The following is a 19,090-nucleotide window of genomic DNA, read 5'->3' as shown; positions in this document are numbered from 1 at the left end:
AACTATGTGACAAGAGCCGTTACAAATTCATCCAAACTAGTCGTTAACTTTCCCACAGAAATGAATCTTGTATTGTGAGTGAAATTGATGATATTCTGTTCAGAATACAACATGTCATTTGATGGATGAAAACCTTGACCTTCTACTGGTTATAGGTAATATATATAATGAAATGTAAGAGAGAACTATCAACAAATTGTGAAAGAGAGGATGTGACAGGATGGGGCTGATTTTCTATTTGATAGCTGTGTAACCAAAAAACATTAAAGGCTACAAAAATTATGCTTTGTTCGAGCAATAATGATTTTATACAGAGTATTTTACGTTTAATTTCATACTTTTTCAAGGGGTGGTGGATAAAATAGGGATAATGACATGCTAAGAGAAAACGTGTCACACTAGTGGAAATTCTGGATTTTTTTTAAATATTGCATTGTTGAATTAAGAATTTAAATCTTGTATACTATTAAAATATTGATTATTAGCTAAGATATTATGCTATTCTAATTGGTATAACATAAACAAAAATTAATTTAATGAAATTTTGAATGTAAAACACTAAAACCTTGTGTCATGAGCACAAAAGGGTATCTGGGGCGATAGGGTTAAAAGATCTAAATTCTTTGCTTTAGAGACGATGTAATTCTTAAAACCATTCACAAGTTTCAAGTTTGACAATAACTTAAAAATATGTATGGCAATTCAGAAGCCATTTAAGAAACATCTGTACTTAGGCCTAAATTTTGTGATAAAAATCATGTAAACTTCAGATGCTTTTTTCCAAATTTATTTTAATTTGTTCATTTCAGCCCATTAGTTTCTAACGTTTCTCTGGCTTTTGGCATTCAAACCATAACTTTTATACAAATAAACTTTCAGAGAATCTTTTGTCTCTCATCATCCAGCCCAACTAAGGAGTTTTAACATTGTAAAAAAGGTCTCTTTGCCCAGTGACTCGTGACAGACAAAAGACAGTTCTGAAATTTTATTTTTAAATGTCTCTGATTCTGAATTTAGAATGGTCAAATTAAAAAGAATGTGAAAAAGAGGCACTTGCAGTTTAGATGATTTTTATCAAAATTTAGGCTAACTGGTTTCTAATGCTTCATCAGTTTTTGTGATTTAAATTGCAAATCTTTACTTAATTGATTAAATCAATTTACTCAATAAAAACATGGAGTAAAAATCAAAAAGAAAAACTTAAGTTTTTCAATTCTAAAATTTTACCTTCAGATTCTATAAATTTCTGTCCCCAATTCAGGGCATCTACGTCCACATTCTTCATGATAAGTTCTAATAATGAATCTCGTCCTATTGCCGACATCACATGACTGGCACAGCTTTTCACAAGGGCTACCATAACACTGTCAATCCTGGACTGGTTACCTGAATTAAATCATTTCAAGAAGTCCAATTTACTACATCTGTCTAAAAGTTTAGACTCTACTGATTATTATTATTATTATTTAGATTTCAGTGACAGAAAACAGTAGAGAAAAAAAACTGTATCAAAGAAACATCTCTACTATACGAATGACTTTGCATTTACCACTTCTTTTGTAGTTAACAGTAAAGTAGAATACTTGCATCAACTGATTGTGTGTGCCTACATAAAATATGGCAAGTTTTTAGTAAAATGTACAATTCTATTGTACACAAAAAAGTATTTGTACTCAAGATATGTCTATTAATTGACAATGTCAGTCTTATTCAGACTCTGACAAGTCAGAATGCAAGGAGATGTCCATGTGAAGAATAAAAATACTTCTGTCCATCTAACAGTTTGGGTATTTGTATTGCATAGTCTCTAGAACCTCTAAAATTCACATCTACAGTTTCTTCACTATCCCTGTATAATGTATGTGGTATCAATAAATTAGCAACACTAAATATTTAAAATTATGTTGAATGATACTGTAGTACTCTATAAAAGGTCATGAAATATACATAGTGTTAATGATAAGGTCACATACTCTTAATTATATAAATAAATGTATAACAAATGTTTGTTATCATCTTTGATGGCATTGCAGGGAATCTTACTCTTGGCTCTTTCTGGGATGTCTCCCATGCTCAATTTGCCAGTGGTGCCTTGGGTACTACAGCAGCATACAAGCTACATAACCTTATCATCAGGCTTTATGTACGCATGAGCTGGATTCTTTACAGTAGGTGTCTGTTGAATTGTTGGCGATAATTTTCAACAATACACAGCACACTTATTTTAAAACAATTCACAACAACTGAACTATACAACATATGATTTGTAAACAGTTACATATGCAACCTTGTGATAAACTACCACTTCTAAAATAACTAAACTTAACACTTGAGCTATACTTAAACCATCTAAATCATAACACTCACACTAAACTTAAAAAGTCGTGTTCATCTACCACCTCTAAGCTTTACGCATACTCAAACCCCTAGAACATGTATCTAGAGAACTTCTGAATCCCTCTTGTTTCCTTAGATTTTCATTTCATAAGCTACCTGTGTTCATTTTGTTCTATGTTGCCCCTGGTGGACAGTGGCAAAACAATCTGGTTTTAGTGTAAAAAGAGCCCAGTTCCAGTAGGAAGAAATGAAGGGGGGGACAAGGCTACTCAGTCCTACAGTCAACATGACTCGGGTGAGATTCTGCTAATCTTACCTTTGACCATTAGCCCTTGCAAATCTTATATCATCATCTTTCCTTAGACACTTTCTTCCATCATATGCCCTTTCACTGTCTGATCACAGCACTTCTGTCATCTTCCCGAGTTGTTTATGGTAGAATTTGTGGGTGTCAACTATTGTCAATCTCAGTCACTCTACATACTGTTGAAGACTTTGGGGAACTTCTCCTTGTAGTGAAGAATCATACCTCATGTTCACAGAGGGTAAAACCTCCCATCCAAACACGAGTAGGTTTGGCAAATATCCTGTTGATCCCCCCTCTTTACTTTATATAGATTCATTTCTTATAATAAGTGTACATCCTAGTCAATTCTGTCTAGATTAGCAAATATTTTAGTCATTTGTATTGCACATTCTGCCAATAAATCAGACTAATAATAGTGGTAAGCTGAAGTATGAGTTTTCATTACACTTTACACAATTCAGTGAACAGCTGGTTGTGAAAGTTAGTTCCCTGGTCTGTTAATTTCTTTCAGTGCTCTGATTCATGCTAACCAGTTGTTGGTTAATACAATGTGACAGTCTGTGTTATCATATAAACAAATGGATTAGCTTCAGCCCACTTCTTAAAGTAATCAATGGTGAGAAGTACGTAGCAATGACCTCCTCACATGGTTTCTAGGAGAATAACAGCAATATACTGGGATATCTTCTGTAAAGGAGACCTAACAATTACTTGTTGGAGTTTACTGTGTCTTGACCTGTCTTTTCTGAGTGGCACACACACACCATGTAGTGCTGATATCAGCACTTAACATCTTGACTCACTTGCAGCCAGATTAACAGCTGTTCAATATTGGCACAAGTGCAAGTTAAACCTTGTTGCTCACCAAGTCTTTGTGTTGTGCAAAGTCCAAAGTATTTTTTGGCACAGAGCTCTAGAGACCACTAGTTACAACACCATGCCTCATCGTTTGATAGCAATGATATAGCACAACTTGATGCACTTGTAAATGTTCATACAGATGCCATAGGTTATGTACATCTGTGCTATGCTCCTCTACTAATAATGCTGGTTAGGCCTGACCTAGGTCAGGTTCCTTCAGCTACTCATCCTGGAGCTCCTGAATCATCAACTTCAGCATCCATCTGCCATTCATTTACCTGATGGCTTACATTCACTATGGCTGAAATAGCATTGATTTCAACTCCCACACAATGTCCAGGGTCAAGACATTCTATGAACAAACAAGGTCTTACTATACATCTGTATTTGTATATGGGGCTCACGTGATGAACTACTGCTAATTCATATTGTTGCAACTTTGCTACTTAATATGCTTTCATCCTCTATGGATTTTTGAAGTTTACTAAAAACTTCAGCAAAGCATGGTTCATCCGGATGATTAACTTCAAATAACTACAAGCACTGAAAGCAGTTATTTCTATCATACAGTATTTGCATTCAAGAACCAATAACGTATGGCTAGCATACACAATTACATATTATACTGCATCCTAAAACTGGAATTTATATAAACCATCTCTTATGCTAAAAACAGTCTTAGCCCTGCTTTCTTTGTTCAACTTGAGTTGCCTGTATACAGATTCCACATCCAGTTTGTTAAGACAACAGAAGCATCCAAATGTGTCCATGATATTCATCTGTCTATGGTAAAGAAAACGGTTTTCTGCTTTTACATGTCTAAAATCAACACAGAACCTTTGCATACCTTCCTTCTTTCTGACAGTCACTACTGGATATAAATAAGCACTCTACAAAGGTTATATGATTCTGTACTGCAGCATCCATTTTATTTCAGCATCACAGCCTCCTTAATGTCTAAAGAAAGTCAGTGTGCTTCATTAGATATGCATTGCCTGTGTCTATATGGTTTTGAAGTCACCATTATTCAACCCAATCAGCCATCCGATCTCACAAATACAATGAGATATTCACCCAACAAGTCACTGAGATGCTTATCTTGAATTAGGTCTAGATAGTTAGTGCAATGATCAACTAACAATTTCAATGTGTCCATATCCTTACATTTGGCTAAGGTGTGATGGACACAATCCTGAAAATTACTGCTAGAATCACTTACTGTGCCTACAAAAATTCTAATGTCCACCTGGATGGGTTGTCAGCCATAGTTACAAAGCAACTGAGAATTCATCAAGTGTCAGGCAGGTCACTGCCTGAGCTAATTCTGTTTGCTTTTTGGAAAGGAAATTATTTATTTCATGTGTGACTTCTAGAATTGTGTTACATGGCACTGAGTTATCACTCTTTGTCTGGACTGTATCGAACACCACTTGTGTCCATAGAGGTTCCAGTGTTCCTGGGCACTAGCTGGACAGTATTAGATTACTTTCCCGTGGAGCACTGACTCAGCTGTTCACAGGCAAAACCAATGAACAAACATTGCAGTACGTCCATTCTGAGGATGCCATTTTCAGATCCTAGATTAGAAATGACTACTTTTGTACTGTGATTGATATGGGTGATACCTCTTAGAATGAACCAAAAACCAGTTCTCCTCTAATGTTTAGTCTGTTGCCTCTTGCCATAACAAAGTTGGTATTCAGTGGCCATAGTGGTGATCTCACTTGGAGGGCTTGAAAGATTGCAAGTTCAACTAGGGTTTTACCCACTCCTGAGTCTATAATAAAATTAACCTTTCAAAGTTATACCCTTATCAGCACAAACAAAGCTCCATTACGTCCTGTCATAGCTGGGTTTACTGATAAAATCTTTCATGCAAGCTGTCTGATGTACTCCTTCAGGCCAAGTTCAAATTGGGTTTCATCAGTTTTTCTGTAGCATTTGCCACAGCATCTACAGCTTTTTGGTGGTCATCCTGGACCTGCCATTGTTAGCTTTCCTTATTTTGCAGCTCAGCAAAGTGTTGATATTATGTAATAGTTGGCATCTGTTGAGTCCTCAGCTGAACCTGATAACTTTGCTATAAGGCAAAGTACACACAATTCCTTCTCCAGTGCCCTTTTAGTCCATATGCAATGCTGAAACTTTGCTTTTCCTTTCCTGGACAATGTTCAGGAGAATGCACTGGCCATGGTTGCAGTATGTATTGGATGGCAAAAAACTTTGTGATGTCACATATTTGCCAAGGATGAGTCTTCAGGATGCATACATATCGTGGATGGACTTTGCTGCAGCATCTAACCCATGGTCAGATTACATAAGCTTGCCCACCCACTGGTGTCATTTCTCTGTCTCATTTCTGTCTGGCAAAGGTGGCTATTTGTTATTCCTCTGTCTGGGTTTACCCAAATGTGGTGGAAGAACTAGGGCCACACTCTCTCCACTAGTGGAAGTACCAATACAGTTGCCACTGCAGATTTCTTCTTTCTGACAGCCAGCTTGAAGTGACTGCTTCAAAGCATGTTACAAAAGACTGCTTCCATGAAAGTGATGATATATCTCACACCTAGCTGCTGTTGCATAAGTTCATTGAGAAATTCCTTGATGCACTTATCAACCAGGCTGCTTTCCTGTCCTGAAAAGGTCACTGCCAGGGATGTTTTCTTGTGCAATTGAATAAATTTGTTTACATAGGCAACCCGTCCCTCTGTGCTGGTACTCTTCCAAGCTTTAAATTCAGCCTTATAGATTGTTTAATTCTCCACTAGGTTAAACAAGTGATGCAGCTCATACACAACAACTTCCTAGTCATCCTGCTGCTGCTCCTCATCCAGGTGATAACAACATCAACAGCTGGATTGTCTAAGCTCAGAACCAGCCATTGCTGCATCCTGTTCCTGCATCCATTCATTCAAAGCAGTGAACTGCTTGAAATGTTTAATGAACCAGTCCAGGTCATCTCCCTCTCTCTTGTAATCCTAACAAATTCAGGAGGAGATGTTATGGATGTTCTCAGTTTCAGATGGATGCTATAGATGTAGATATCAACATCCCAACAGACAATCACACGATTGTACAGTGTGATGAGGTACTGAAGGTGACTCATTGTACAGCCCTGCACAAGGTGTCATGAGCAGCTATTGATATCACAGGGAGACTTTCTTTTCTGTAGAGTACCTTGCAAAATGGGTCACAGTCTTCACCAATTGCCTCACCTGCTGAGGAGACAACTTTTTCTAGTAGAAATCATCAATCAGCAACACATCCAGCCACTGTACAATGGTTCTGACCAGAGCTGGGACTGCTGAGCTTTGACTGTCAACAGTCTTAGAGTTTGGTAAAGACTTCTACACAGTATCATACTTGCCAGGTGTCATTCTATTAACCCTTTAACAACCACCACACTTCTTAAATACCTTTTTGCTCATGTCATAAAAGGTTACAGAGTTACATTCAAAACTTAATTAAACCAATTTACTATCAATTATCATTATCAAGTAAATTATAGTTAAAAGTTTTATATTATCCAAGCTATTATTCCTTTATTTCAAAAAGAAACCTCTGAAACAACCAATTAAATCTTCTGTTTTGTTGTATTGTGATGCATGTGCAGTTGAAATATCTTAAATTTGGTTGCTATGTATCTGTCCAGCTTTGTCTCAGTACTTCTATGAGTCTAGACAAGCTTCTACAAGTACAAGGTTAAAGTCTAAACTTTGGTTTCATTTTTCAATGGATAACATTCTAAGAGTGAGATAATTTCTCCTCCTTTCTGATAGGCATCATGCCCACATTCCAAAGTAACTTGTTGCTGTATTACAGTTTTTTCTTGACTTGAGTGGCATGCTTATAACCAATAGAAATATTATATTTCTTGTTTAGTCTCTTCAGGCTAGAAAGAAATGTAGGTGATAAATTATGTTTCAAAAGACAAACTGTCACTAAATCCATTGTTGAGATCAGTGTCCCTAGAACTTGACTATCATTTCTTGCTTTATACACATTAGTTTGATATACAATTAAATTGCATTTAGATTTTACTATTATATTTTAGTTAGTTATGTATTATATGGTCTTAAAATTTACATTTCAAAAGGTTTAATGATTATTTAAGTTTTTCTATTCGTCTCCTCACTTGTGAACTTATAAAAATAGATGAATGCAAACATTATGCTAAAAGCTAAAGCGTCTCTGTCAATTATAAAGTTATACAGTCCACAGGCACCAGTTAACATTGACGTAAATAATAAAAGATAAGGAATTGGAAAATAAAATAAAACATTTAAAGATTATTAAACAAAGATATAAAAGGTAAGAACATATTTCCATTTCTTAATTTTAAACATTTCATTGCACTGTACATTGGTGATAATAACTAGAGTTAGTGATATGGTAGAAAAAATGGAAAATAAAATATTTTTACCTCAAAATAATTTTGATATTTATTGAAGAAGTTCTAAAGATTATGCAAATAAAATGTGAAAACTGTAAGATAATAAATAGAATTTTAATACTAAAAATGAAAATCATCTTGCAGGTGAACTATTCAGAGTCCGACTGCATATATTAAATAACTAATTTAGAGAAAATCAAAATCAAATGTTTTACTTTTCTGAAACTACATGGTTTTAGGAGGTTATTGTCAAATATCAAACAACTTCATGTTTTATTTTTGGAACAAAATATAGCGATAACAGCTTTAGGTCCTACAAATTGTAGAAAACTGTAGTCATGAGGTTGAGGTGAACCACAGTCACTCACACTTGTATCTTGCCAAGACCAATTCTCAGGAGCACCATTTGCTTGAGTTGTGGGCTGGGTGCTCCAGATGTGAGCAAGTATTTCTGACTGACTGATACCATAGACCTTCATAATAATGGCTCATATGTCCAGGAGAGGACTTCTCCTAGACTCAAAATCTCTCCTATACAACTGTCTCTCTCCGCCATTATACTCTCTCTCTCTCTCTTGGTCTTGAGTACTTTTGCATCTAGAAAATGCCATTATTTTTATAAAAAGTATTCCCTTAAACTCAATAAGCTCAAAGGAGAAGAAAGAGCTAGAATGCACATTATCATTTCAGAAACTCTGCAATAAAATAAACAAAATTTCTTCTTCCTATCTATTTGTGGTATTTTTAATTAAAAATGATTTCCCAAAAGGTATCAGATAAGCAGACCTGCTAATAATAGCAAATCCACTCAGACAATAATTCTGAATCTCGTAACTTAACTGAGTCTTTTTAGCATCAGTAAAATAATGAGACTAAACATAGCTGGGCAAAATGTAAATAATTTTTATTATTGGACAAATAAGAAGAAACACAACATAAAAACTTGCACAGACACAATCAAAATCACTTCTACTGGAATATGATTAGCTCCACAGTTTTCTTTCTCTGAAGAGAGACTTTCATAGAACTAAACACAATGACGTGAAAGCACAATCTCCATATATAACTGAATTAATAAAGTATGTCTGAATTCAACAAGTAAACTTGGTTGCTTTGTCCAGTCAACATTGTGACCTTTGTTCACTCAATGCAGTGGTTAGCTGTTACAATTAGGCAACATTAACTTAGCCAGCAAAGGATATTACAGTTAATCCCTTCAACCCGGATGCTACACATTATTGCAATATCCTCTCGAGCAAAACATACATTGTCTACTATAGAGAACAAAGAAACAAAGCAACTAGAACATGGTAATCTCAGTGACTATCTAGCCTGTGTGTTTATCCCAAAACTGCATATAAACTACACAAACAAAATATATATTATTTTAAATTCCTACATTAAAGTAGGTAGACAACATATGATACATATATATATATATATACACACACATGTAATTTATGTATGATAACAATAAAAGAACAAAAATTGTAAGATGTTTTCTAGGTTCTAGAAGCTGACCTTCCAAAATAGTATTTTCATTCAATAATGTACTACTCAGAAATACACAAACAAAGTGACATAGTTATGCTTACTACATTTAAGTACCAGGGTAGGTTGCTGTACAAAAAAAAGACATGCTGACCTGTTAAGATGTAAACAAGTATTTATTTACAGACACGATGTCATTATATATATGTGTGCATGTGTATGTATTTTTTCTTTGAATTACCATTATACAAGTAATCAACAAATGCCAAATTAAAAATGGTACTCCTAAGTTTTTCACTCCATTATTTCACAAAAACCCTATACGGCCATGCGCGCAAAGAAACTGAAGAGATATAGCAATCTACAAGCATAAATCTGGTAAAAATGTCCCCTAGATTCAACAAACAAAATTAAATGTTGAACATAAATCAAACACAAGATAAACCTGTGATTTAAAAAAAAAGAACATTTTAGCTTTATTTGTTCTCAACCTCATAACCCATACTTCTAAGCGAGTGAAGTGGAAAAAAAGAAGGAATATTTTACAGTCACTAAACAAAAAAACAAACATTTAAAAAGCACACTTAAATATATTTACTTACTTTTCATAACGTTTTTATCAGGTTTTTTGCCTTCTTTAATGTCCATTCCTGATAAGGAGTTAAGTATTAACTGTGTCAGATATTGTACGGCATTCAAGTACTCAGAAGAGTGCGTGTTAAAACATCTTACTAAATACTGAACGTCCAACTGATCCATAACCTCGGCTGTCTGAAATATTTACAATGGCTTATGAAATCCAAGAAAACACAGCAAAACAATTTCTTTTCTAAGACTATCAGTGAATACAGCATAAAGTTTTAGGAAATCTTTTTATGAAAACAAAACAGAAAATTAAAATAAAGAAATATTTATTTATTACAATATACCTTCCACATAATATAGTAACCAAGAAAACAAGATCAAATGACACAGATAATTAAGTAAATTTTATTAGCAAACAATAAAAATGTGTGTACATGTATCAAAGTTTTAATATACAACCTCCCAGTCCATTTTTAAGAAAGAATTGACAGAAAAAAGCAACTATAATAAGAAAATATAGATTTTCATAAAATTACCAGTGTTTACGCTTTTTACCTAATGTATTTGGCAAACAACCAATTTTCCAAACCGAACCACACATAAAACCACATTATTCAGACTCTAATGTATTTCTTATGTTTTTCCAAAGAATACTTACCAACTTAACAGGCTTTCTTTAAAGTGTTTGTATACTGATACAGTGAAGAGCTTTATCCTTTTTTCTAACATTGTTTCTAAATATATTTTAAAAACACAAAACTATTTATACATGTGGTTCATTTTGATAGAAGAAATATAGGCTCCATAAGTCTTTTTCACAAAAAATATTATCACTTTGAAAATATATGTTTTAAGAGGTTTTATAGGTTCACTATTACTGGCACAATGTTATGCAAATATTACTCAATAGTTTTATTTTCATATAAAATTAGGTGCTAATCTTTGAATAACAAAAATGAAAAATAAATTTATATATTTTTTTTATAGAAGTTTCAAGTGTACATGTAACATATTTCAAAGAAGAATGCATAGTTATATTGGAGATTTCAGTAAATCAATGATTTCTCTATTACAATTTTAATAAACAAATTTCTTCAAATAATGTATCAATAATATACTTGTTTCAATTAGCAAGTATTTAAATTATTTAACCATATCATTTTAGCATTGTAAATCTGTAGTTTATCACATACTTTAATCCATGAAAATAATTAAAAATCTCAAATTTCCAATATTTTTCAGTTTGATGATCAATGGCATATTTGTACTGATAATAAATCAATACATTTGAAATATACCTTGATATTAGAATGGTACATCTACAACAAATTGAAAAGTTTATTTTTTAACAATAATTAAATCTAAATACTATTCATTAATGGCTGAGTTTAAAAGAAATATTCTAGTAATATATTTTGTGAGTTGTTACATAAATGTAGTACAAGTATTTACCCACCAATCTTTTTACGTGGTTAAGAATACTTGCATTTACCAATAACTGTAATCTAACTATTTACCCATAATAATAATAATAAAAGTTATCAATTAAATTCATCATATAAAGTGTAGTACTATTAATGTTTTACGTAGAAATAAACAAAACCAAGAAACTATTCTCTTAAATTTAAGGTGTCATTCAATTTGTTTTATTTAGCAAAACTATTGAAATATAAGTCACAAATAAGAATTACATATAGCAGAACTTTATAGCTACTCCTTTAAACAGTTCTGACAATATGAAGTGTGTATCAATTAGTAAAAGGATAGATTAAATTGTCAAGAGACTCTATTTCAGTATGTTTAGGATAGTCACATCAACTAGAACTAGGCCATTAGTGGCATTTGATAGTTGATTAGTCAATGGGTACACCATGCCCCCTACAACCCATGTAAGCAAAAAAGAAAGAAAAACAGATATATTTTTACCATCTTAGATTTTACAACCACGGCATTATTCTAACATGGTATTAATTTTCCTATTCTCTTTTGCATTGTTTTGGTTAAGTAATTTTCAAATTATCCTTAATTTCATATGTCTGACCTCTTCTGAGGGCAATTATTTGCATATTTCTGAAAAACATATTCTTTGTCAAACAAAAAAAAAAAAAAAATTTAAAATTAAATATAAATTTCTCACAAGTTTTATGGCCATTTCCTTATTTGGAAGATGAATGGCTAATGTTTACTAAATACCACCATGCTGTTTGTTTTTCAAATATGCAGTAGCCACACACTGATCTTTAGCAAATCAAATAAATTGTTAATTGACTAATGAAAACATGATTTACTCTTTCAGAAAAGGCAATACTGTTACTATTTAAAATATTTTATGATCACAATTACAAATATTTAGTCTAATTTATTTATGTACATTGTTTGAACACAATAAGCATAAAAACGATACTCAATAAAAATTTGAATCATCAAAATATTTTGTATTCACTTGCCATACTCACTAGACAGTAGTGTATTTTTGTGACTAGTAATACTGGTGTTCATAATATATATATATATATATATAGAGAGAGAGAGAGAGAGAAATGTCAAAGTTTGCTAGATGGAATACTCATGTTAAACATTGCTAGAAATCCATACTTTGAGAAATTGTTACTCAAAACATAGGTGATCTAATATGTTGTTAGAGGGAGGGTTCAACTAGACCTTTACTAACTACTTATCTACTTTAATAATAAAATCAATTAGAAAGTCTACATCATTACGAGTAGCTCAGTTAGGCTATAATCCAACAATTTCAAACCTTATATCTTTGTTTCTGATAATGTGGTTGAAATAAAAAAAAACAGTTAAAATCAAACATGTCAAATTGAGTAATTTAAATTATATTGTTATAATTATATTAAGCATAGTATATACCTGAAGCCATAACCAGACTGTTGTTGTCTCCCCAGCTGTGTTAACTTTAGAAAAACTGAAAGTTTTTTATAGTAATTAGCAGACCAAGCAAATAAAAAGATTGATAATATTTCTTTTTGATACCATATGGCTGTTTTACTATTCATTTCTGAAAAAAAATGAAGAAAGTTTGGACCCCTAGATCTATGCCTACTTATAGAACATTAAATAATTAATTTATGAAAAAAATAGGTTGAAGGGGTGGGATTTTGGCCCTCTTGAGCCCTCCATTAAACCTGCACCTGCTTATGCAATGTTAATATAGTTATTAATTTCTGGAGAAAAAAAAAAGTGTGGGGTTTCACTCCTTGCAACCCTTCACTAGAATATCTAACTTATTATCTTTTTTTTTTTTACATTGTCCTAAGCATTTTGGAATCACTAGAAATCACACCAAAACTCAGTAGTGTCATCAAGTTTTACTGCAGTAACAGAATGAATAAAACAGTATGGGGAAGGATCATTTTCTCCAACTGGTGCAGTACCCAATTACGCAGTATCAGAAAGAAAATGCCCAGTCAAAACAATTTTCGGCATTTACATGAACAAAATACTAAAAATGCTGTTTCCAGGCAGTATTTTTTTATTTTATTACTCAATAAACAGTACACAATAAATTACTAAACTCAAGGTTAATGGAATGAATTTAAAGTAATAATGTGTCCCTAAACTGCAATATCAAATAAATATCCACAAGATCCTCAATATATATATTTTTTAAGAAAACCTACACCTTCTTACAAGCTCAACTGCCATTTGTATTTAATTATATAATTACACTCCTATGATAAAAAATAAATAAATTTCAACTTACATTGTGCTACGTTTCTCAAATTTTTATTTCAAGGACATTTCATTATTTTTAAAATGAAAGAAGATCGTTTGACACTGTAAAATAATGTAGTTCTTCCAAAAATGTGAATTAATCCATATTGCAGAAACATGTTTTTGAGTATAAAATACTCACCTTCAAGATTTCTTCAGATCACTACAAATATGATATAGTTATGAATAATGAGTTCAGTAGATTACTGTTAACACCTAAGTACTATAATCTGTATTGATTTCAGAACACAGAAAATATTTCCACAGTAGACAGGTTCAAGATGCTTGTAGAAAATCTCCAGTCAATGGCTTTTAATGAACACTGATGATAACCTTGACAAGCCACACCAACCTTGCAGATATAAAGTTATCACACTCTATCCAAGTTTACAATTAACTCCATCCATGATTTACCAGAGATAACTCGGGCATCCTACATGATTCAACAAATATTTGCCCAAGTTAATTCAGGCAAACCATTTTTCACCATATTTATAATTATTTGCCCAGATTCATTCACATGTATTACAATAGAATATCAAAAAGCAAAATAAAACACTGACTTTTTTTAGCTCATTTCCAAGAAAAAGCCTGACATGGAAGGGGTAAATATTAATTACCAATCAGAGCAAGCCACCTACTTAGAGTGAAACTAAAAATCAACTTGACAATGAATACAACTAATTGTTATACTTTCCTAACATTCTTACTTATAGAGATTAAATTGGATTGTTTCACCAATTACATAACCTCACTGCGTACAATAATTTCAACCATAAACAGAGAAAGTTACGTGTACAAATAAACAAAAATTTGTATTTGTGCTAGATTTTACTTTCAGTAAATGTTGGTTTTGTTTGGTAATGTAAATAGTAATCATATATAAGAACGTATAATTTAAAACACTTAAAAATATTTTATAAGTGGTAAAATAATTTACAGTACACAGAAATAATGATATGGAAATAACAGCAAATAATATATAATGCAATATTAAGGTGTAAAAATAATAGTTGTCTTACTCTGTCTACATTATTTCGGCAGATCTCCCCTAGTACTCTAATTACTGCTATGGACAACTCCAGGTTTTTTGTTATTTTCAATCCATTGACCAGCTTTTCGATGCCTTTTTCACATGCAATAATATGTGCTCCTGATTTTTCCCGAGCCAGAACAATAAGATTGTTAGTTGCCTAAAGAAAAAAACAAACATTTTAACATCCACAAGGAAGAGAGAATAATATAATACAATCTCCATATTTTGATGAAATACTAATGTAATTTTAAAATTCAGTTTAAAGTGAACAGCATCTCATAAAAAACACATAAAAAAATAAAAACTGAGAGACAATATATACAATGCATACACATGTAGCAAAATATGTCCTGATGGGAGAAGTATTTATAGAAATAAAACTCATTTAATGCACAAGTCCTACATGTAAAACAAACATAAAATTTAAAGATTTGTGTAGGTAATTACACACACAAAAGCCTGAAAATAGAAAGAAACACCTGATTAGGTACACATCACAGAATGCAATATGTTCAGCTTATCTGCTGAAATTGGTCAATAGAGGTCAAAAACCTGAATGAACATTAAACATAACTTAAATTATGCTATAAATAACTTAGAATAATTAATGCCAATAATATAACAGACATATAGCACCTAATGTCCACCCTGACAAATGCTTAGAATAAATGCAGAATAAAAGAAAGATCTTATATGGTTACTCAAGTCAAAAATGTGCTTTGTGAATGAAATAACCTATAATACTAAAGTTTTCTGGAAACTTTTAATTCTTCTAACTGCATCTAACCATATAATACAAAATATTACTAAAATTACTAAATTCAAATTTTTGCAAAACTTATGATATGATAAAACAATTTTAAAAATTTAGTAACTGAAGCAATGTAGTTATAGATCACTTATACATTATCAAAGTGGTTTATGCAGTGGGCAGAGGTAGGCTTTACAAACTGCTAGAGAACTTGACAAAATGCAAAACGTGGATTATGCACTGTAGAAACATTACATGGAGTCATTCATAGGTGTTTTTAATACAGAATTGAATTATACAAGGAGTATGGTAATAAATAAGAATAAGGTAAGAAGAAAATAATGGCAGCACAGAGACAAAAGATTTGATATTGATGTCAATACAATACGTGGCAATAATTTAGGTTTAAGCCTCAAAAACATTTTGGGCCTGAAAGACAAGCTGGGATGGTCAGAAACTTTACTTTTTCTTCACCCCACACAGTGAAAAGGTTTAAGCCAAACAGATGTGGAAGAAGCCTATGGACTTAATTTTGTTTAGACGCAATGAGTGTTTTGTTTTGAAGTACAGTACGATGTTGAAACATGACGGCCCAAAGTCGCTGAGAAGCCATGAAGAGACTGTTAACTGAATATGAGGTTAACTGTGATGAATAACCTGTAAAATGTTAATGGAAAATAAAGTGTATCTATTATTTTCATTTAAGTCAAGAAAATGTTTCAAATTTGACATTAAAATATTCTGGAAATGGATCAATTTTCATGGAACAGATAATGGTAACAAATAAATTCAAACTATGGAGAGAATGAGAGATAATACAGTTTCACCAGAGGTTTTAAAGAACACAGCTTTATCTGTTGTTTCTCATAAGCACGGTACAAGGGTGTTTTAACTCTTTCCACGTGGGGTTAGTGGATTATACCAACCTTGTAACCCTAAAGTAACTATCAGAGTTTGCATGCTACAACTTTTAATATGGCACATGTATCTTCCTGAAATTTGGCAAGCTATTAGTAAACATTACAAGTTTTGTAAAGAAAAAAACAAACATACTTTTATTTAAGTATTTTTAATAAAGATTGATCTATGAATATATGGAGTTAGAGTGTTGACTGACTTGGGAGCAAAGTGGTTTTGATTTTAAGATTAAAAATACTTTTCTTCAGCTGAAAATTTTAAAATTGTATTTGTGTAACCTTCTAAATAAATATAATTTTTTTTTGCAGTTAAGTTATATATTTTGTCTGTTATTTCCTCTATCCTAACTTTACAGATTCATGTGACATTATTCACAACATTATAATTCACTAACCATAAATATACTGTCCTTTATCTGTTTATTTGGCTTTTGTTTATCATGTGAAACAGTTGTTATATTGGAAAAAAAATTAATCAGACTAAAGAAAGTAATATGATCATAACCTAGTATATATTTTTAGAGAAAATTTGTCAAGGTAAAAACTGTGAACAATTTTTCAGACTTTCTCCAAACTCCTCAGTCCATCTGACAACTATACTGAAGTATACTTAGTTTTTAGATAGTAGATCAATTTGTGTTCTGAGTGTCAACATTTAGTGTTCAAAGAATAACTTTGGGCTTTAATATTTTCTTTAGCCAGTTTTGTTTGTGTTTATATTCCCTTCTTGGTTTGCCGTTTAACTACAAACTTGAACTGTTGAAAATTATTTTAAAAAGTTGTATAACAGTTCGTTTTTTAGTTGCTTAGTTTATTTTAAATCACTTTGTGTTAGATAGCAGGCTTCAAGGCACAGTCTTAACAATGGTCAGTTCAATGTGTAGTTTCTGTTTAAAGTTTAACTTTGAATATTGGTGTTTTTTGAAGACATTTTATTATTTTCATTCATTTACACTTCTCGGTTCACAGATTAACAGTGAACCTGGTCTGTTTAGAGACTTAATAAAAGTTTATATCTCTCTCTCCCTTTCTCTCTTCAGTTCTTCACAGCACACATGCCTATGTTTAATTGCTTAACTTGAATGTGATTTGTGTTTGTTTGATTAAATATTGTGGTTTGTTTATTTCTATGTAGTGTCTTGCTCTTTCTAATGAACTTAGAGACAAGGAGAAACAAACCCAACTCCATAATAAAGTATTTCTCGGATCTCCAGGTTTTGAGAGAAATCAATGTAATTGAAAATACCACTCTTCACAGTCATGAATCTAAAAGTAAAAAACTAAAATTTCTAAACATTTCTTCAAAACTATAACAATGCACTATGACACGTTGTAAATATGGAAGGTGTAACTGCAGTTTATCTTGTTCTGGTTAAAGTTTGGATAATATAAAATGGAGCTTTGATATTATTGTAATGAACTTCATTCTTGTACGGGCTCTTTTCGATTATTCAGTAAAAACAAATACTGTTGTCCACACCAAACATATATAACATAAATTATTCATTTCTTCTATCACATTATCCAGACTACTTTTGATTATATACTTAACTCATGAATAACACTAAACAGTCATTTACTCTAAAACTTACTATCTTGATGAAACACAAGATCACTATTCTTTATCACAATAATATATCTGGACTCAACATGGCTAGAAACTGTTTCACACAACAAACACCTTCTGATATCAAATAATTCTCCAACAATCTTAACATGGCTATACACAGGATGATTATAAAGAAAGTTTAACACTTCATGACGTTATATTTCAAAAACAGTAAGGAACAGGAAAGTGAAATTGCACAGGGGTGTTAACCTGATGACTACCAACTACTAACTTTCTTAGTAGGCAATGCAAGTGTGAGGGCAAAATCATTTGTGAATTGATAAAATGATAGAGAACTTATCTTTTAATGGATTTCTGATTTTATTTTTATAAATAGTAGCATAACATTCAATTATTTGTACAGAAGTATATTCTTTAATGAAGTTTAAAGAGGAATTTAATGAAAAAATTCCTAAAATACATTTTAGACTGTAAATAAGCACCCTCTAAGAAAGTTTTTTTAAAGATATTTCCTTTCACTTCAGCACTGGTCCTGCCATCTATGATTGGTATCTAAACCTTTTTCTAGTCGTTTTTTTTTATAAAACTGCGTCTGGGCATGTTAAACCTCAGTTGTAAAACTTTTAGCCAATCCTAGTCGAAAGTGTCAATTTCAGTACCAATTATTCCAATAGCTGTATCTCCCATTTGACAAATCATAGGATTATAAGGAAAGCACGTGATGAAACATTGTTCTCTGGATTTTACAATATGAATGTGGGTGTGCTTATTATAGTAACTGCCATTTTATGTAGAGGTTGTATTTAGTACTGGCCAACAGGGCTTTTCTATAAGCGTTAGAAAAGTTGTTTCTGGAAAAAACTGCATGGGATATACGTGACTTTTATTTTTTTTATATAATCACGTATACTTCTTATGGTTTCAAGTAATATACAGACCCGTAAATAATATTTGTAAATAAACCTAAACAATAAATGTGTATTTTTATTTTTAACTTTATGTTTCATTGCAGTCGTATTTTGTGTTTATTGTGCCGAATAAACTGTGGGGTCAGCAGCATGAACTTTGTACGTTGTCCATAAACTATCTCACCCTTTTTGGTGG

At 32.1% G+C, this 19,090-nt stretch overlaps 1 protein-coding gene across 1 annotated transcript in view; it reads right to left on the bottom strand.

The window, feature by feature from the left end:
• Nucleotides 1–19,090, bottom strand: part of LOC106465224 (protein unc-45 homolog B-like) — a 152,579-nt gene that overhangs the window by 88,669 nt on the left and 44,820 nt on the right. Inside the window, exons 5-7 of the mRNA XM_022393080.1 lie at nt 14,735–14,905; nt 9,992–10,160; nt 1,228–1,386 (exon numbers count right to left, since the gene is read on the bottom strand). Of these exons, the coding sequence (XP_022248788.1) occupies nt 1,228–1,386; nt 9,992–10,160; nt 14,735–14,905 (499 nt within the window). The remainder of the gene's footprint in view (nt 1–1,227; nt 1,387–9,991; nt 10,161–14,734; nt 14,906–19,090) is intronic.

This window comes from Limulus polyphemus, unplaced genomic scaffold, assembly GCF_000517525.1.
Source record: "Limulus polyphemus unplaced genomic scaffold, Limulus_polyphemus-2.1.2 Scaffold1875, whole genome shotgun sequence".
Lineage (NCBI taxonomy): Eukaryota > Metazoa > Arthropoda > Merostomata > Xiphosura > Limulidae > Limulus > Limulus polyphemus.
Note: the sequence above shows the minus strand (reverse complement) of the source record. Positions and strands in the feature narration are given on the sequence as shown.